General features: G+C 40.1%; 1 protein-coding gene across 1 annotated transcript; it reads left to right on the top strand.

Moving 5' to 3' along the window:
- The first annotated feature begins 1638 nt into the window (after window positions 1-1638).
- On the top strand, window positions 1639-21637 carry TMEM242 (transmembrane protein 242). Its single transcript, XM_054629637.2, has 4 exons — window positions 1639-1887; window positions 3668-3768; window positions 7879-8016; window positions 20451-21637. The coding sequence occupies exons 1-4, from the start codon at window positions 1752-1754 to the stop codon at window positions 20547-20549; spliced, it is 474 nt and encodes a 157-aa protein (XP_054485612.2). The 5' UTR covers window positions 1639-1751; the 3' UTR covers window positions 20550-21637.
- The last annotated feature ends 205 nt before the right edge of the window (window positions 21638-21842 follow it).

The raw sequence follows: 21842 nt of genomic DNA, 5'->3' as shown, positions 1-21842 counted from the left end.
ACATCCTTTGAAGTGGAACACATTGGTTCCCTCTCACTGTCTGCTTTTGGTTTGCAAAGTTTTTTTGCAATAAAAAGGAAAAAAAAAAGCATTATATTCAATTATACAACAAGAAGAGATTAATACTGTAACCTAAATGAACACAGTTCTGCTGAGTATCTCTTGGGTTTTTTAAAGCAAGTAAAATTTACAACACTAAGAATTTTAAGTTATTCAGAGTGGATTTTATGGTCTTTATGCTCTACTTTCAGTCTCTCTGAATGATTAATAGAGACAGATCTGATCTGACTCTCTTAAATATAGACTCTTGGCATTGTTCAAACCACGATTAAATAACACTATTATACCTTTCTCTTCTCTTTCTTCCTGGTTCTGGAAAAAATGGAAAGAAAGACTGATGTGATTTCAAAAAACCATTGATTGTCTTGATTGATGTGAACTCAAAAAATTATTCTGAGAAGAAAATACAGGATTGTTATCATCAAAGGCACAAAATAATACAAAAGACACAATAACCTAATCCTCTCACAGTTCAAGGATTCCTCCATCAGGTGCAGTGATGATCTTGACACCAATTACAATCAAAATGACACGCATGCTCCTGTTTTAGTTTTATGCATTCTAATAAATTTAAATACTTTATATAAAAAGTAATTTATTTTTACATTGTCACACTGCAGTTTTTCTAAGACGTTCTTTTCTAAGCTTTTCCAGGATGTTTTGTTATTATTTGTTGCAAAGTCCAATTCTATTCCAAAGCACACACAGGATTTTGGGGTATTTTTTTCATAGGAAAAAGAAGAAGGAATAATTAGCTTGCTTTCCAGATTAGAAAAAAATGAGTTAGTGATGGGCTCTCTGTGTAAAATATTGCTCTAATTTACACAGTACACTATTAGGAAAGAGCTTTGGGTTGGTATTTAGAAGTATCATGAACAGGAAGTTTCCCAAAATACTCATTTTTTGCCTAGCAACCCAGTCCCTATAATTAGACCCTTAGATACATGCTATAAATTATGTTAAAAGATACAAAGAAGGAAGATACAAAGCTGGGGAAGAAACGCTTGGTTTGGATTTATTTACATTCATTGTTTGCTGTTGAACTAAAAATTGTTATAACTAAAAATTCACTTTACCTGTTCATACTGAATCTTAAGTTAGTACACTGTTTGATAAAGTGATAAAATTAGGTAGCACATCAATTTATATTCATCAGCAGCTGAGAATTAGAGTGGTGCAGAGATGAAAAAACTCCGATTGTATGTTCTCATAGTGTGAAAAACTATTTACATAACTTGAAAGAATGACAATTTGGAATGAAAATATCTACTTTAAAGGAACACCGTTCGCCAAGATACAGCTTACTAAATGAAGAACGGAATTAATAATGTCTCCCAGTTTTATTTCGTAAAGTGCACTACGCGATCTGTCCCAAGGACATAAAATACCCGCAAAACCAAACCCCTTATGCCCCTGCTACAAAAGACTTGATTTAAAAGAGCCTTGGATAACTTTTCCCGGTTTTCCCTGTGCGCGGTTTGGCCTCTCGGGATGCTGAACACGCCCCGGAGCCGGAGGCCCCTCCTAAGGGGGCGGCAGCTCCGCCCGCGCCCGCGCTGCCGCTGGGTCCCGCCGGGCTGCGCGGCCGCGGAGGGGAAGGAGGAGGAGGGAAGGCGGCTGCGTGTCCCAGCCCAGCTCCCTTTCCTTCCGGGTTGCAGCCTCCTCGTCCTCCTCCTGCCGTGCCCTGGGCCATGGGGGCGGCTGCCGGCGGGGCCGCCCATGACGGGGCTGTGGCCGCAGCGCCGCCGGACCCTGGGCGGGGGCTGTCCCTGCCCCGGGGGGCTGGGAGCTCTGCGGCATCCCAGGACAAGCTCTTCTTAATCAAAGGTGCAGACAGCCTTCCTCTTCTTTCCTCTCCTCCTCCTCCCCCTGCACGGGTCAGGGACGAGCAGCAGCGTGTCAGGCAGGCCGAGACCGTCCCCAGCCATGCTCCCCCTGCCGTAGCCCCAGGTCTTGTCCCTCTCTCCCGCCCCTGGGGAGTAAGCCAGACGTTTGGGAATGGCCTCGCCGCGGCTTCTGGACATAGCGAGGAAGCCCCTGCGGCGCCGGCCGCCTTTTCCCTCGCCCCTGGCAGCGGCGGCGCCGGTCACCCTTCAGCCGGTCACCCTTCACCCTTGAGAGGGGCGGGACGGGCGCCCAGCGCAGCCGCCTCCTGCCCGGGAGGGAGCTCAGCCCTGAGCGGTCCGCGCTCGGCGCTGCCGGGCCCGAGGCGGCAGGAGCCCACGGGAAGAGGCGGCTCCTGCGGGCTCCAGGCAGCGCTGCGGATTCCCTAAGGGAAGGAGCCGGTGTTCCGAGCCGGGAGAACCGCGGCCAGGGCAGAGCCGGTGTCTCCGCAGCCGCACGCAGCTGCAGGGCGCACGGCGGGCTGGCGGCGCTCTGCGGCTTTACGTTTATATTATATTGTAATTTTTATCCCTAACTCCGGCTGCTCCCGGTGTCTGCTCGGTCTCCCCGCGCCCCCCGGCGGAGCGGAGGCCCGGGCTCAGGCGGCCCCGTCCCAGCCCTGCCGGCCGGGACATCCTGGGCAAACCCTTCCAGAGGATGGACCTACCGCCGCCAATTATTGTGTCTGTAACTGGGGAAGTGTTGGTTACCTGACCTGGAAATGTAAAACTTAGTGGACCGCATAGTTTGGTCAAGGTGCGAAGTCTTTGTGCTCCCGAGCAGAAGAGGCACCTTACCGATTTCACTGACAAGAGTACAGGAAACTTCCTCATCACAGTAATCAGATCAATAACTTCTTTAAAAGTGACACCTAACTTAACTGTATTTTTGCTTATTTCCCATTCAGACCGTTTTAAAATTACCTAACTGGTGTTAGGAAAGGGGAAACAGGATGGGTATCAATACCTGCAAAGGAAGAGCATGTAACGCCCCTGAAATTTTTAAGTTTTAATATGAATCAGGTTGGTTTCTACAGTGCAGTAAGTCTCAATAACAAGCCTTTTTCTTAAGAGTGGCCAGGTGTGGCTCCATGTGCCTTTGGTGCAAGAGCTAGAAAGGATCAAGGTACCTCAAGTGACTTTTGAAACTGAAAGAACTGAAAAGCAAGGGATGCTTTCTTTCTTGGGATAGCTTTTGCTAGTGTAATTATCTTTCTTTTTTAATGAAAATAATTCAGTTATTTAATTAAAAAAATAAATAGAGTAGTAAAACATAAAGCTGAAGAACAAGTGTTGCTTATGTTATGGTCTTTAGAGGAACTGGTGGTGGCCATTTGAAATCACAAATGATGCAACAAACCCAATTACATTTCCCATTTAGGGAAGGGTGAGGCATCACCATAGAACAAGATTTTAGTAGGCTGGTTATGAAATGAGGGGAATCTCAAAGTACGGCAAAAAAAGCATCCTGGGGTTTGAATTTTTGTGTGTGGCTTGAAAATATGTACACATGACATTATTTTCAAAATTCCTTGTTTCATAGAACTAATTCTCTGTCTTGCTATTTTGTCATACTGACTTGGCATAAAAAATGCAGACAACTGGGCCTTTCCCTCCAGCATGTGCTAACAGATCTTATACTTTCAGGTTTTCTTTTCTAAACAGGTTGTTTGGTTTTTTTTCTTTAAAGTCTTGATTTTTATTTCTTCAACTTTTCTTGACAGGTGGAATTTTTCTAGGTACTGTTGCTACAGCAGGAATGATAGCAGGTTTTGGCACTACACTTGCAATGACAAAAAAGAAGAACCCAGACTGGTTCAGTAAGGTTTGTTCTTTTAAACTTTTAAGATCTTTTAAGTTTTCCAGTAGTGATAATGCAGGAAATAAGAATCCATTGAATGCTTTATAGACATGCTGATATACATGGAACTTGGCAAAGTTAATGATAAGAGCACTAGATTTAATTGAATTCAGTACAGGTGTAGGATTAATTTAAAAATCTATTCAGAGTAGGCCCTGCTAAATACTTCAGTACTTGAGATTAGCTGAAATACATAATGCTTACACTGTTTGCTGGAATCATACTTCTGATTAGTGAAATACAGTTACTGATCTCTCTTAATTCTGTGATGTGAGCACACTTTAGACATGAGCCTGCATCACCTCAGGGATCCAGTTCACCATGCAGTCTCAGAGTGCTGCAGCGAGTCTGGAAGCAAGGTGACTGCAGTAAGGATGGGAATGAGGAGGTAGAAGTCTGTAAGCTGTGGAATATGTAAGTGGGATCATTTAGTCAAAATTAAAGCTCTCCACTCCCATCTCACTGTGTCAGGGGAAGGGTGAGAACTCTGGGACTATGAGATCTCATGGCCAAAATAAATCTGAGCTCAGGCAATTTCTAACTGGATCCACTTGTGCATTCTGAAGAAAAGAACTGCAAAGCAGAGCTAGCAATTACACCGTGCTGTTGTATTAATTTGAAACACAGCATGTTTAATTGAAGGATACTTTTTTCCTCACTAATGCTTTGTTATTTCCAAAAGCATAAAAATAGGCCCTTAAAATTGATCAGTCTCATCTCCACCAAGCTCTTAAAATGTAACATGTATTACAGATGTTCTTAGGGAATTAAGAACTGATCAATTTTGTTTATTTTAAAAATGATGATTCAATAACATATCAAATTAATTCAATGCATATCAAGAGAAAAAAATTATTTCATTGTACTTTATATCAGAACCTTAATTTCTGATCACTCATAAGCTCCCTTTCTGGTCAAAGGGCATGAGATCCTTCATTTGCTTTCCTACTTTTCTCTGTAGGCTGCTGTGTCGTGACTCATTCATTGCCTTTACAGAAACAATAAGCATGAATTTCTTTTTTGAAATAGACAAAATAGAAAGCTTCATGAGAATTTATTTCACAAGCTGTGGAAATACATTGTAATAAGGAAATTGTCTCCTTTTTTGCCATCTTTTTTTTTAACTTCCTTTCTCTTGAGCACTGCATTTTTTCCAGCTTTCATATATTCCTGGGTGTCTGAATTGTCCTATTATCAGTGTGAAATTTATCAAGAACGACATTGCATTGACATCTGAGAATATATATGCTAGAAATGTCATCAAGTGATATATATAATTTTGATCTTTGCTGAAAACTGTATCTGTTGCTATTTGTGCAAAAGAATTACAACAGTTTGCTAGAAAAATCTGTGATAATCCTGGGCTTCTTGACTTCAGTACTCCAGAGTGTAGAAAGATACTTTTTTTGTTAAGGTAAACAAGGTTAAGGTCAGTAAGCAGTTTTAAAAAGGAAAGACTAGACTTTGGGAATTGCTTAACTCTCTGTAGAAGCTCCCCAAGGTACCAATGAGGTTTTGCCTTAGCATTCTTACTTGCAGTAAGTAACTATAAATTTAAGTAACTTTTAATAATGCATTAGGTATAATAACTACAAAAGATTTCACCTTTTTTAGATGTTCAATGCCTAAATATGATTTTTATCCATGTTAAGGTGAGGCCATAGTTTGACAGGTACTTTAAGCCAACATCAGCCAGCACTGGTGTTGAAAGAATTAATTCTACCAGCCCTCAGTTTCTGGCATTTTATTCCTGTTCTAGTGAAGACATCAATACATGTGCTATTGGGATGGTGATATGATCCTGGTTAATTGATGGGGTTTTTTTGTAAAACTTAAATGTTCAGCTGCAGCACTTAATTTTGAGAAGTGTCCAGTTTTACCAGCATTTATCCAGGTGTTTAATTTCACAATGGATTAGGTCACACAAAAGAGTGAACACACTGAATACAATCAACCAAAACACTTGAACACACTTTATTTTAGGCACTGCTTCCTTTTAGACACGCTCTGCACACAAAGGGGCAGTTACACAATCAAGGCCTGTCTGAATAAAAAAGCAATGATTTTTTTTCCTTCTCCCACTTCCTGTTTATATGTTCCAGAGGAAAACAAAACAACAGCAACCAACAAAATGAAAAAAGCAGCATATATTTGGAAAACAAATCTGTTCATTCTGCCCTGGTTTTTTTCTGGCCTGTTTTTGGAATGACTCAGTATTGTTTAAAATCTCATTTTTTAAATTAAAGAATGTTTTCTTAAAAAATACATAAGAGTAGTGATGAGAAAAGAATTTGAACATAGAATAACAGGTTAGTGAATAAATTCAATTCTCTTAATTTTTTTTTTGTTGGTGTCATCTTTTTGTTCCATGCTACCATTGTCCTTTGAAATTTTTTAGCATTTCATTAATCAACTTTCTTGATGCTCTGAACACTGTATCTGAGAATCATTTAACCAGCTGTCCTCTTTACAGAAACCCTTACCTGTGTACTTAAGTACCCTGAGGAATCAGCCTGTGACTGAACCCTGTTTGACTGCAGTCAGTAAAACCAGATCAGTTGTTTCCATTTACCACTATTTTTCTGGGACAATCAAGCATTTAAATAGTAGTTGGTTGGGTTTTTTTGCCAGCAGTTTTCACAGATAATGACTCCTATTTAAAGATTCTGTGTAGAGGATATTTTTGTCCATTCATTTCCCATCTTACAAATGGGACCATTTTTTCTCAGTGTTGTTATATATGGTTAGACTATGGAAGCAGGAAATATGTCAAAAATAATCAGCGTTTCAATACTCAGAGCAGTCTCTACTGAAAGAGTTATAATAGTTCATTATCTGTGGTAAGGAGATAATAGAACCTGATATTACAGCATGACTAGAGATCTCTGCTGTTTGTGTGTATTTGCTTACAGAGCATTGTTTTTGTTAACAGCTTCCACTTTGGGATGTCCAAATTGGAATAAATAAGGGTGAAGATACATTTTGCTTGTGCCCTTTCCAAGTGCATGTTTGTCCTTGGGTAGCTGTGCCTACAGCTGAATCCCAAGGAGGGGGAGTGTCAATGCTGAGGACTGTCTAAGGATCATTTTAACATTTCAATAAATACAAAGCCAAGAGGAGGAAAAACTACTGGTGCTATTTGACTGACCATTAAGTATATTTAATTGTATCAAAGAAGAAAGAGAAGCATTTAAAAAGAAGTCAAAAATTTAAAGCTTTTTTAAAGCAAGAATACAAAATATTTCCCCCCCACTTTTTGTGATGAGAAAAAAAGATGTTATTTGGCATGTTTCGGAGAAAAGTTTTTTTGATCCTTCCAAAAGTTAATTTTGCTTTTCAGTATTTTAGATTATAAATGAAATAATTTTTTGTGATTTTATGTGTGCAATCTCATTTATGTTGCCACAGAGCTTGGTTGTTTTTTTTTCCAAGATACCCGGTTAAGTAGAACTGTTGAGTTGTGTAAGGACCATAAATGCCAATCTTTAACAATTACCATCTGAAATCTGTGTTTGCATGTGAACAACTGAACAGTGATCCTTCAGAGGGGAAAAAAGTTGTAGCCCTCTTAAATTAGTCCCTGGGTCAGTGCAATACCCTTTCTGTGTGCAGATGAAAACTGCTCATGTTCTTGCAGGTTCCAGAAGTGCAGATGAAGATCTATGGGCCATCAGGTGCCCCCCCCACGAAAAAGTACCAAAATCAATGACATGCAGTGATTATGTTCAGATGTCACTGGCATAAAGGCTTGTGACTGGTTTAGATTCAGTTTTGTATTTTGACTGGTGAGATAACTGAGTGTTGGATTCTTGTGCCCATGGAACCACTGACTCTGGGCAGTGAAAGTCATCCCCAGCTGGCACTGGCAACTGTGAAATCTGTTCCTGGTAGGAAGGCACTTCATCTAGTCCCTTTCTTGGCTCTTGAGGTGTGTTGGCAGCCATAAAATTTTCTGTGGCCACACTAGCGCAACTGGCAGGTCAGGAAAAAATCTAAATCACCAACTTTCTTAGTTTTTAATGTTTTTTCCAATTATTGTTCACTTTGTCATGAACTTTTTATCTTTGATTCTAGGGGATTACTGCCACAGCAGCTCTACCAGAGAGTGGTTCCTCTCTGGCCTTACGAGCCCTGGGGTGGGGCTCACTCTATGCGTGGTGTGGAGTTGGATTGCTGAGTTTTGCCATCTGGAAGGCTCTGGGCGTGCACAGTGTGAGTAGCAAGTGTGATCCCTCCAACTCCATGTTTTTCCTTGGGTAATGCATCTTGGGATGGCATTTCTATACTACCTCAGCCTAAGAATTACACCTTCATTTACCACTTGTAGAATGACTAACCAGAATGTGTGCAAACAGGGAAGGTGTTCTTACATCTGCAAAAAATGGCATGCTGTGCGAGGAGACAGTTTAGGGGGAGGAACAGTTTTGTCCTGCTTTATGTTTATTTGCACAGATGTTTCAGATACCTCACAGAAGAGCCAGTGTTCTAATTTAGAGGCTAAAATAGTAGCTGCTAACTTTGCTTATCGAACTGAAGGCTATCCCCCTGAATCCTATTTTTAGAGCAATGCATTTATTTGTCCAAGTTCTATTTTTTGCATCAGGGCACAGAGGATGTAAGAAAAACTGAAAGGAAGCCAGCTTGCTTTCTAGAAGTGGCAAGGGACAGAAGTTTGAGTAACCTGTGCATTAGAATGGTGGTCCTTGACATGTCACATAAAGGCAGAGAAGCTCGGGAGGCATTTGTACATCCCAGGATACCACCTCCAGCAATCTTCAGTAAATTGATTATGTTCCAGTATTTCACAATGTTGAGGGTGAACACTAAAGTTCATGTGAGCATTTTTGTTTGGCCCTAGTAATGAGCCGTGACTTAGAGTCCCAGGCAGCTATAAGTTTGGGAGAGCTGTTTGCATCCTCTTTAGGACTAGGAGTGAATAGACTTCTTTTACCTTATATGGCAAATATTTATATATTCAGCAAAGCATACATTAAGGAGAAAGATGGTACTACTATTGTTTATCAGTATTAAATTGTGAAGCATAGTAAAATGCTGATTCTAGGCAGTGCAGGTGTTCGATTTAGCAAACAAGAAGGATGCTTCATTTGCATGTAGGAGTACCTCTGCTCCAGCGCTCTCTCAAATCCTTTGCCAGCTCAGTGCCTGTGACTGGAGGTGGGATCTTGGTCAATAAAGGACTTGACTTTCACTTGCGGGGTTTGAGGGGGAGTTCCAAGTAGGACTGAATTGTTAAGTATTTAATGGCTTGAGTAATCTGAAAGAGTGAAGTACGAGAAGCCTCAGTGGAAAATGGAATGTGATGGGTTGGCAGAAGCCACACCAAAAGGAGTAACAGAGCCCGCAGATCTTGATGCGGGACTGGTGTGGCCAGGGAGGCAGTGGGGCAGTTCCCGTCCTGGCCAGCCCGCAGCACACCGGGGCAGGCCTGGCTGGGCTGGAGAAGGAACAGAGCTGGGCACTGAGCTTGGAGCAGTGCAGTGCAGGGGGTGCTCGGTGCTTTGTGCGCTTTGAACGCTGCCCACGGCAACCGCGCCCCGCCGCGAAGGCAGTGGGATGTGCAGTCGGTGTCCCTGGGCGGCCCTGATCCTTGTGCCACGGCCGGGAATGCCTGGTGAACGGCCCGGCCCGGCAGGGCCTCTCCCGCACACCTGGAGGGTAGAACTGGGCCAGGCGGCCGCTGCTGCCGCCCAGTCCCGCTTGGGTTCTGGGGTTTGCGTTCCTGCCCTCGGGTTTGCGTTCCTGCCCCGCTCCCGGCGGCTCCCCCGGGGCCGGGCGCGGCCGGGGCGCCGCCGCTGCCCCGCAGCGACACCCGGTGGCGCCGGCCGGAACTGCAGCGGGCGCGCCGAGGGCCTGGCTCATCCCTGATCCCGGGACTGCGGCTGTGTCCCGCAGCCAGGCGGGCTTTAGGCAAGCCGTGCCGCGCTGCCCCGCCGTGCTGCGCCCAGCAGAGCGGCCTCGCTGGCCGTCGCTGCCAAAATGCTTCTCACGGTGGGATACATGTTTCCTGTGAGCGTGAATTATTGATGGCACTGTGAGTCATTGATAAAGTATGTATTATCCTGAGCTTTGTGGCTGTTTAAATTATCTTCTCATCACTTCCAAAATCAGAGATGAAAGAGCAAAGTGGAGTGATGATTTCTTGATGCGTTGTAATTAATCTGTGTTTGTTGCGCAATTGCTCAGCAGTTTTGTGTTGTGGAAGGAAACTGAAACCACAGTTCAGGATGTCTCATCCTCACACCTTCTGAGACAGCCTGTGCTTGCCTTAGAAACAAGTTATTGTTAAGATTCCTTCCAGGCACTGAGATGATGCACCAAATTTGGCCATTCTAGATTTTTATTTAATCTTTGTGGTTCATTAGTTCTTAAAACAGTGCTGTGCCAATGCCTGCTTCCAGTTCTTAAATGGCTTTATTGTTAAAGGTGGTTCCCTATAGCTTTACAGTCCGCTGCTTTTATGCCAGTGTAAGCCAGGGGTTGAGAGTAAGTGGCTGATCTTTATGTCTTGGTAAGGAATAGAAAAGATTTTACACTGTCTCAGGTTAGGTTAATGTTCTCTGATTGCAGTTACCACTGCTGTAATCTGGTGACAGGCTGCTAAGTAATAAATGCTACTAAATTCCACTCAACTCCTTTTCTGAAATGAAGAAGTGATGGTTCAATGAGGACTTAGTTAGATAATGGTTTAAGTTATATTTTTCAGTCGCATCAAAGAAATCTTTCTTTAGAACCTAGGAGATGATTCTTATATACTTTTATATTGTAATTCTTGAGAAAATAATCAGATGTCAGTGATAATCAGACTTTTTAAACTTGCTTCCTGCAGTCACTCGGGAAAATATTTAAATTTGTACCACCTTTGATTATCTCTGAGCATAAAAACTCTCTCTATATTAATGAGTATTATTGACCAGCAGCACTAGGGCAGTGAAGCATTAACAGGCTGAGGACCTGATATCTACAACCATTCCAGGAATTTTCAAACTTTATACTGACACTGGCCTTGCCCCATGGCTTGAATGCCTGTTGGCAGTTGGACTGTGTTATGTGCACTGCTAGAGTGCTTCTTCAGATTTGTGTCACCCTGAGGAACTGCTGCTCATGCATTTTGAGACTGTGCAGTAGTTACACAGACTCATGCCCAGGGAGCATGGACAACTGGGAGATTGGCTTCCAAAGAGCACTCCCGATCTGAATCTGGGACTCATCCAGATGTACCTGCAGCCTTCCTCTCTGAGGCACCTTACCCTGTGGAAAGACACGTGCTGTGTTAAACACAAGCTGTAAATAAGTCTGGCTTGAAATAAAATGGCACCATTATTTTCAACAAGTTTATTTGCTATTTAACAACTTCCACATCATGGTATTATCTTCCATGGCATTACCTTATTGGTTTTGAGCTTGCAATGTCCAACCATATGGGTGACCACTCCTGATGCAGTGGGATGGCTGTTTGCTGATGCAAAACACAGAAGTATTGAAAGAAATTTTGTAGAAAAGGTTTGGTTTGACCAATTTATGATTTCCGGTTTATTTTAAAACTAGTAGTTGAAACATCTTATTTCAAAATTCTGCTGTTCAGTGAGCTGTTCAATGAAATTTAAAATTTTCAGTTAAAGAATAAATGGCATTTTACTCAGTAAAAATTTCTAAAAGTAAAATATTCAAAATATCTTAAACCCACTGTTGTTACAGTTGAACTAAACAAGTATTTTCATTGAAGTTTCCAAAAATTAAACTTTTTAAATTTTATTTGCCTATTCTGCTAGTGTTATGATCCACCACATGTTTTTATTACTGGGAAAAAATTTAGTGTCATAGAATCACAGGATAACTAGGGTTGGAAGGGACCACTGGAGATCATGTAGTCCAATCCTTCTGCCAAGGCAGGGTCACCTACCACAGGTGACAATTTTCTAGACCTTTTCTAGAACTTTTTAGAAGTTAACTTTGGAGTTGTAAACCTTTCTTTTAAATTAAACTCACAGCTACAGAGTACTTGGCAGATGCTAAAACATACCTACTAATGTCTGATGTTCTTTTTTCTTTATTTTTTTTAAGCTGCCAGCAATTATGAACCTTCTTTTAAAAGCAGAACAATGCCCTAAGCCTTTGTAGACTGAAGTGTACAACAATTAACAAACAAGATAAATCATGCTTTAAAAGCCCTCTTCTTCTTTATGTCCTCAATAAATTAGCTTTCATTTCCTCAAAAATAAAAGCATTCTCTGTCCCATAGGAAAAGGGCTGGGATGATTCATATGTAGGTTTGTGAGATTCTGATTGTTGCTCTTCTGTGGAAAGCTGGAAAAATAGTTAGAAGAATTGCTTAGCAATTTGTGACTAATATACTTAGAAAATATTAGTTTATCACTTTTATGGTGTCTCCTAATGAAATATCCTGTTTTTCATTGATCTTAACCTTTAAAATATTAAGAGTCTAAAACAATTGCATGGCCATAAAGAGACATCTAAAACAATTAAAAGCAATGCAGAGAATATATGCTTGTTGTGGCTTTGATGGAAAGAACATTTCCTAAGTGAACTGCTTTTCTTCATTAAAAATCTAACCTCTGAATCACCATTTTGAGCATAAAAATAAACCCCCCCCTGCTTATGTTGAGAGATATTTGTTATAATTTTGTGCAACTATAGTCATAGGCACAGTATAAATACAAAGGAGTATTGGCTTTATGGATGGATTAATGTAAAACAGAAGATGAGAGCATGGAGACATAGTCTTCATATATGGCATCTGTAAATTGTACTGAGATTTATAAATCCCAGTGTAGGCATATTGCAGTGGCTGAAATTTTTACTTTCATAAATGAGTAAATGTTGTTATAAAACCATCATACCTCCTAAAATAATTAGAGTCATCCTAGAGTAATTCCTAAATATTTTAAGTTTTTAATTATCGTTGTACTTAATCCTCACAAAAATATTATTGATGAAATTTCTATTCCTTGTCGTGCTTGTGTCTGATAGCATAATAGAAACTTACTTTTCCTTGATATTTCATGATCATGTATTTCTATATGAATCAAATCTGCCATTTTTTAATGCTCTTTTATTTCCTCAATGCTAATTTAAACTTAAACTCTTAGAAAGAAGATGGAGTACTAGTACAAGTTAGCACTTCCTCCTCCTGTTTGTACTGCATTTTTCTCTGCTGCTTATATTGCCTAATTGGTTTGGAGAGGACTGGCCTCCACACGTATGTACTGCTAATACTTTATTCAAGAAGGAAAAAAAAAATGAAACCAGTGAACTTCACTGTTTACTTGATAAGGCAGAATGCTTATTCAAGGATTAAGATCATAATTTTTGTACTGGAAAGCTACAGTCTGCTTTATGAATAGGGCCAGCTGTAAGAGAGTATTTCAGAAATGGGAAGGCTGTGACTGCAGCTGTCTGGAGGAGTTTCACTGTTGTGTCCCGGGAGTGACTCGCAGCTGTTGGCTGTGGCCAGCCCGTTGGGAAGCCTGAGGTCTGAAATGCCTCTGTGCCACCCTTCGTGCGTGAGAGGGGTGGTCCCTGTCTCGGCCTCGTGTCGCTGCAAACTGAGCGTGCACATGCAGAGTCTGAATCCAGGCTTCTCTGACAGCTGGGAGTTACTCGTGCTACATCTTGTTCCATGGCATCATCCTGTGTGTTAAAGTGTGGCCATGGCCATGGCTGTGGGCTGAGAGCCCTGCTTGCCTGGGGGCATCTGGCTGTCCCTGCCTGCCTGTGTGTGCCACACTGCCTCTGACAGCTTCCTGCAGGGAACTCAGCCCCCTTCGAGGCAACGAAGTTGAAACCTCACTGAAGACTTCAGGATTTTTGCTGGCCCTTTCCTCTGCCTTGAATCTCACTTGTGGATGGTATATAATTATATTATAATAGCATTCCTGGACATACCAAGGAAAAAAAATTACTCAGGTTGCTCAGCAGACAATCTGTATTTTTGAATTTAATTCAGAAATCCGGATTACAGTACAGAAGAGTTTACAGGGTTGAGGCACTGAATCCTGAGATTTTGGGTCCTTTAACCATCTAGCTTTATAAATTTGGATATTTAACTATCTTTAAATTTAAAATTATTTCAAGCCTAATTTTTCAAATTGCCCAGGGTGGCTAAGGGGCAATGACTAATAACACCATAATAGATTAATAATGTGATGCCCTTTCCAGGCACCCAGATTTGAAAGTAAGATTCTGCAGAAGTAAATGGCATATTCTTCAGTTACAGCCACACTCCATTTTTCTGCATAGCACAAAGGCCTTTACTTTAAGGTACCACATACTACAAAAATATAAGTTCATCACATTTATTTCAGAAATATCAACACAGGAATGTATAAAAGTGAAAAGAGCACTCCTGTATTTCTGGACCTAAGGAAATGCCTTCTTTTTTTTCAGAATCCAGTTTACAAAGTTGCTGTCTCTGTGAATAAAAAAATTGAACATAATTAGCTAACCATGTCCTTTTTTTTTTTTAATTCTTAAATTCAAAATAATCTAGCCTTAACCCAGAACAGTTTTACTTTCTTTAGGCTTTTTTACTGGAATAGCATCTTCTTCCCACTTTGGGATCTAAGTCACATTTGCACAGAAATGAAACCAAAGTGAGGCTAGTAAAACATGTTTGTGATGGAGATCAGCTCTCTTCCCATTTATGAATGAGCAACATGTCTTCTGCACTCATGGAAAAGTAATGTGAGAAAAGTACTTCATGTGTTTTATCTCTTCATGTGACCCAATAATTGGAAAAGAGGCAGCCTGACCCCTGTGACTTGACAGTTCTCTGTAGTTCACCAGTAATTCAAGACAGAACGTGCAGTAGCTGTGGGAGGCTACTACACACTGAAAATTGTTTGGGAATTGTGGCTGCTTTGCTCTAAACAATGATGGTCCTCTCCCCCTCTCCCTGTAAAGTTCACTTAGGTTCTTTTCATGTTGTTTTTCTTTTAAAAAGCACAGGATATGTTTTACCCACTTACACAGGATTTATAGAGATAAATTTGTGGGAGAATGTGTTTGTTTAATTTTGAGCACTGTAAATAGCTCTGTGATTTCACAGAGGGTGCTCAGCACTGCACAAGGTTAGGCATGTGTGTAAGCCTCCATGAGATGGAGCCAGTATGAACTCCTGACTTCACTGGATGGTTTAACACAATTCTGCTGCTGCTTTTCTCTGAGTAGGCCTGAAATGCTGGAATTAGCAAATAGGTGCTGAACAGGGTACCATGGAAGTACATAGAAAATATTAGGTTGTTTACTGCTGGGATTGACAGTCTCAGGGCCATTTTCATAGACTTGTAGTTCTGCATGATCCAGACATTCATGATGCTTTTTCCAGCAAAGTGCAAGATGTAAGAATGTGAACCAGAGCTCTATTTTCCATGTTATTCCAGAGCTGGCACAGAGTGACCCTCAGTGAGTGCCCCATTTTACACTGGGAGAGGGACAATCACCTTGAGCCACCAAGCTGGCTGCTCTGCTCCTCCAGTCCTGCAAGGGTTCAGCACTTGTCATTTTCTACAAATAACTTGCTATTTCTGTCTGTGGCCCTTGGTAATCATTTGCTAACAAGGGCAACCGCAATCATTTTAAGATTTGGGAAAAGGTGGCAAGAGCAATCCTCACTGATGCTTTTAAATCCAGGGCAGCCTGCCTCATCTTCATGCCTTGTGAAATGGATGGTGGCTGAGGAGAACTGAGGGCATGAACATGCTGCATTCTGCTGCCACTTGATATTCCAGTTCAGGGCATCTAACCTCATTTCTCTTGGAAGCTAATGTAAGCACTTCTTACTGATACGAGTACTAAAATAGGAAACTAATAATTCCTGGAATCTGCGTTGGCCTATTATGAATGTCAGACGTTAAAGAGAACATTTCTTCCTAAAACTTTCATTCTAGGAATCAAATAGACTCTTTTAGCCCCTCTTCCATTCATTTTAATATGAACGGCCATGTAAGTGCTCTCAGTAATAGTGCTATCCCAATTTTTGTGTGACATTCTGTCAACGATGTACATTAAAAAGAGATTATTAAATGGAAGATGCTTTTAGGTCCCCATATTTTTGCCATCTGAGGCAGGATCATTAGGTTAAGATAAGAAAATAACAGTGATCTGTAGCTATTACAGATTATTTAATGCAGTAAGGTAGATGATACCCTTTTAGAAAGGAGCCTGACAGAGGTAGAACAGTTACTGTAATTTATTTGGTGAGAAAAAACAGCGTTAAGCTCTGTAATATCTGTGACAAAAAAAATAAATTCACTTGAGTGAAATTCACTTCAGAGAGTCGCCTGCAGGAATGGAGCATGCTGGAATGTTAAGAAATGTGTTACAAATTGTTCGTGTACCAGTAGGTTCAGGAGCAGCAGTTGAGAGTGGCCTATGGTACTGAAGGCAGCAGGAAGAGGTAAAATACATTCAGCTTTTGTTTACTGTACTATTAATTGAAGACATTATCACAGTTGAACTGAGTACCCCAGTGCCAGTGTGGCTGACCATAATAAAGAGACATGAGTTATGCAAAACATTCCAGTGCTTAGTATGTAGCACATTAGCTCTTGTAATGAAATTAAAGCCTTTTGATTTGACACCACTGACATGAGTATTCTGGAATCTGGAGGAAATACAGCAGATTTCCGGGAAGGGAGGAGAGAGGAGAAGAGACCACTTGTGTTGCATGTTTGCTGAAAAGAAAAGGCAGGACAAGACAGATTCCTAATTGCAGCATTTTCCTCATCAAGAAGTGTGTTTGTCCAGGAGTTGAAGCAAGTAAAGACAAAGTCCTAATTCTCCCACCTCAAGTGTTCAGTATTAATAGAACATTGAGCTGATTAATCATCTTCACAAGAAGCTCACCACACTGCCAGAGGACTGGGCACTGGTAAGCCCAGTTTGTTGAAGGATTAACTTGAATGTTAGTGGACAAATTTTACTTTCAGTGCAAAGATGCTTTCAAGTTGCAATTGGCCTAGTGTGACAGTGTCAACTAAATGCAAGCAAGAACAACCTGGAAGCCAATGTGAGGTACTCTGGAGGCCAAATTTAGTCCTAATTATAAAAATATGTTAAATAGAATTTGATCAGTCAAGGCCCAGAAGACTGAATTCCGTGTCTCTGACTGAAAGAATCAGAATCATTAAGACTGGAAAAGACCTCTAAGATCATAAAGTTTGACCATTAAGAAGTTACAACCTAAAATGGGGTATTAGAATGGTTTGTAAGCAGGCACACATTGTCAGTGGGAGAGAAGGGACAGGAACTTAGGAATGTGATTTTCATGGTTATATATGTGGGTATCCACCAGTTCTGTGACATCAGAGAATAGTTCTCTTTGAAAGCTTTCTCCATGTTTTAAGATAAGTGAGTTTTAGGGGAATGCTGAGTTCAGGGAAGACAGTGACTGGGATTTGGAAGTGCATTTGGGAGAGCACCAAGCACAAGTGTGGAAATGAAGGAGGAAACTCAGAAGCTGATGTTATTAGTGGAAGAGGAAGGAAAGGAGAAGCTACCTTCGAGGTCCAGATCAAAGCACTAGTGAAACCTTGCACTGCACTTTCTGGCTGGGATGAGAGGGGGGAAATAGGAATCTGTGACTGGTACTAATTAAGTTGCTTAATGTCTTACTAGTGAGAACTTAAAAACTGTTGTGGAGAGAAACAGTCAGTTGCAGTATCTTTTATAAGGGCTATGAAAATGAAAACTTCTAGTAAGAGTTAGTAGCTGTGACATTTGTACCAGGAAGAAATTGGCCCCGTTTTAGACATACTGTGAAGTCAGGTATTAATGAGGCCCAGGCCAGTCACTGCAGATTATGTCCTTCCTAAAGAGCTGACAGCCTCAAGTGTTACCCTGAGAATACAGTGTACAGTTGTGATCAGCTTGGCATTGTGATGTATTGAAATAGATCAATGTCCAGGAATCACAAAAGAGGAAAACCTGTGGAAAAACATAAACACGGTCAAAGTTGCGAATCACAATGAAAATCTGGTTTTGTGCAGAGTGGGCTTGTGGAAAAGGGCAGGTGGGAGAGGGAGTGGCAAATGAGACACTGAGTCTGGCATCACTTTCAAAGTGGTTTTACAAATAAGCATCAAAGTCTGAGAAGACAAGGCTGAGGAAATTTCTCAGGGAGTCTTAAAAGCAAAAGAAAGATTGAATATTTCAGATCTGATCCACATGTTAAGGAAAATTTGCTTTTCCAGGAAATTAGTTGCTTTTACCTGCAGAACATAAATTAATGTTCTGAGGGAACAGAAATCTATCTAATATTCTTAAATCTGCAGCTGCTTGCAGTGTTTCAGTGTCTAAATCAGTACTTTTTTTTTTTTTCCAAACCAAGTTGTAGTGTTTTATTTCCCAGACAAGACTGCTTTTTGCATTCAAGAGTTAGGGTTTGGCTTGTTAATAATTATGAGGTGGTTGTCAGAGTGGAATCACTGCAGATTTCTGAGTTGCTCCACCCATCATCTTCTTTTTTGGAGGCTTTATACGATTACTTTTAGTTTCCCTTTGGTTTTGTGCATCTTCAGTGTGGTAACAGAGGTGTGTTCTAGAGGTTATGACTGCATCATTTAAATTTATCACTAAGAGAAATTTAAGTCTGAGTTTAGAAGCAGCCAGAAAATCCACACGGCACCAGATCATTGGCTGGTACTGAATGTTTTATTATGGTTATATCAACAGAGCTACAGCATTTTACATCAGTTTGATATTTGACCATTCCTGTGTTCCAAACACCTAGATAATACTTAGAGTGAGATGAAAGAGTAGAAGAGTTGAATAACTCTTTAGGAAGCAAAAAATGTTAAGTAAATTGAATGTTTTCCACCCATCAGCAAACTGGGATAACTTAATTACATAGGACTGGAAAAAACAGCTAAGCCAAAGCTCCTAAAACATTTCCTACTGTAAATACTTGTATTGAATTGGCAGCAATTGTTTAATGTAATTTGGGCTGTTCCTCTACGTCAGCTCTGATACTGGTGTTTATTATTCTTGGAAACATTAGCTGTCTATGAGAGCTTCTCAGTTTTAAATGAGAAGCAAAAATGTTAGTTTAGGAACAATTGTGGATGATGGCCAAGATTTTTAAAAACCAAGAAGGAATAATTAATCAAAACAACTATCTGATCAGAATGAAATATAAAATAGAGAGCGAATTAGTTTTACTTAGGAACAAAATCAGGAAAAAGCAAAAAGGATAATTTGGCTCTGAATTTTCCTCCTACTTTATATAACATATATTTTTATTTGATTAGCAGTACCCAGGCATTATTACATAAAAACTAGGGTTCAGAAATGCTTTCATCCATCATAGCTAGCTACTGTCTTACTAAAGGACTGGTAATCTATTTGTGAATGGTTTCATTCTTTGTATCAGCTGTAATTTAAATAATTGTATTCCAGTAGCATGTCTGCAAAGAAGTACCAATTCTTTGTCAGAATTATTCATACACAGAAGGACTTGCAGAGAAAACAACCCAGAGGTATTTGTATAAATACTGGTGACCTATAACACACAAAACGTAGGCATATGAGAGTAGATGCCTGTGTAGCTGTTTGGAATATCTAGATTTCCTGGAACCTCTCTGTGGGACATACTGCCTGAGACTGCATTTGCTCTTCAAGAGGTCATTGCATCCAGTGCTTGAATACCACATCCTGTCTTCTCTGTGTGAATGTCATAGATTCTGTCATAGAGCTTCCTAAAAATAGCAGTCCAAAACTTCCCCTTGTACATCCTGCTGTTTGTGTAACAGGATTTTCACTGTTCTGGTTTTCCATGTCTATCCTTTAAAAATATATTATATATAAAAATACATGTATAAATCCTGGAAGAAAGAAACTTACTAAGTCTAAATATTCTGATAGAAGTGATTTTTATTTAAATGAATGTTTGGTTCTGGCATTCCAGGACTATTGAATCACATATTGGTGATAAAGTTCTTAGCATAAATATTAATTATAAATACCATATATCTATTTTTATCTATATCTGTATAATATGGAAATACTTCCTCTTCCACAGCATTTTAATAGCAGTGAAAGAAAAGCTTTGTCCCATATACTGTTATGAATCTTGTTTTCTTTCCTGCTGTTCTATACACTTGGATGAGACTGTTTTGTCACCTTTATCTGCATGGTGGGATAAACCTAAGCTGTCAGAGCTGAACAGCATTTTTCTTTAGCCCTTGTTTTGAAATCCTTGAACAGACTACTGGACCTTTTAGCCATTACAAGTGTAGAAAAAGGAACTGCAGTCAAAATAGGAGCACATTCCATGGAGGTAATTTTCCTCCAAACAAAAATATTTAAAGTGTGTGTGTGTCTGTTTATAATAATTCATGTAACAGCAGTGGATCATTCAGGCAAGCACTCCAAATGAGGCACCCCAGTGTGGTGCATTAGAAGGGGTGATTGTTGTGGGTCCCTTAATGCTTTTTTTCACTTTGTTAATTGAACGAACATAATCAGGGGAAAAGTCCTAGTTTTCTATTATTTTAAAAGCTTTTTACTTATTCTTTACCTCACACACATTGTTTTGTGAGGTTCATGGTGCTACTTTATTTGTTCCTTAGTAGCAGTTAACTGATTTTATTTTTAAATCTCTTTTACAGATGAAAGAATTCCGAAGTAAGATGCAGTCAATCTTTCCAGCAATTCCTAAAAATAGTGAGTCCAGTGTTGAATGGGAAGACTTGCTTAAATCCAAGTGAAAGACTCAGAGCCATTTGGAGATGGCTCTTCCAGCAAGAACAGGAGTGGAAGTAGCAGAAGTGTCCCCTCTGGAAAAACAAAGACTCAGACTGAGCAAGTTACTGACTGAGTGCACTGAACCTGGGAATGCCAGTTGACATCCAGGAGGAAGAGATTTCAAACCAAACCAGTTTATACTGTACTTTTCAGCATGTTTGGTGTAGTTGATTCATGAGAAAATGAACCCTCCAAGATAAGTTGGATTCATCTGGAAAAAAGACTTTTTCAAAGACTTAGAGAATAAACTAATCTTGATTAGTAAATATATGAATATAACCCCAGTAAACTCCTGTCCCATCCTGCATTTCAAGAAGAATTTTATGAAATTTCTCTCGGAAACATGAACAGTACTTTCAGTGACTTGCCCTATTAGGAATATAACCATCAAGTCAATCATAACAGATCTCTTGCTGAGGCCAAGGGTAAAGCATATAGTACACTCTTCAAAAATAAAGGACATATTTGAATTTGCAACAGAGAAAGTATCAAAATCATTTTTATATGTCTGAAGTGTAAGTTTAAAACCCAATATGCAAGTCATGACCTGTGAGCTCCTCTGCAGAGCATCAGAAGAGATCCCTACAAAGTTTACTGTTTTCTCTTATTAATTTTTTAAAATTGGATCCCACAATAATGAATCTGATTGTGTGTATAAAAGTTTCTACTATATTTGTATATCAATTGAAATAGTAAGTGAAAAAGGTGTAAAACAGTGAAACACCCAGTCAGTCCTACGCAAATGTTTTCAGCCAAGTGTATGGGCAGGACTAATTTTGTGTGTCCCAGTCATTTCTGTGGCTCTTCTACCAGGGGAAGCAGTGTGACATTTTCCACACTGCAGCAGCCTCATGAAGCGTGGGTGAAAACTAGAACGAGTAATGTCTTACTCAAATGTTGTATTTGCAGAACTGAAGATATGTAAAACTGCAGAAATAAAAAAGTGCTATCAGTGAACTGTCCTTTGTTGCTCAGTTACCAGATTTTCTTATTAATTGCATGAAGTCCAGTTAGTCAGTTGTCAGATTTAATAAAGTCCTTTTAAAACTTGTCTTTTGTGATTTAACTCTTTATATTCCTGGGAAAGAATATAAAAAAGCTTTAAATGTCAGATGAATAATAGAGAAGTATAGCTTTCCTATGAAACATGACACTAAAATAGTACCCTTAAAACAATTAAAGTGCAATAGTTGGTGTCTTTTCCAGTGCTTGATGCTTATAATTCAATATTAAATATATTGTGGTGAGTACTGCCA

The sequence above is a fragment of the Agelaius phoeniceus genome, chromosome 3, assembly GCF_051311805.1.
Source record: "Agelaius phoeniceus isolate bAgePho1 chromosome 3, bAgePho1.hap1, whole genome shotgun sequence".
Lineage (NCBI taxonomy): Eukaryota > Metazoa > Chordata > Aves > Passeriformes > Icteridae > Agelaius > Agelaius phoeniceus.
This window is presented reverse-complemented; position numbering and strand designations above follow the sequence as displayed.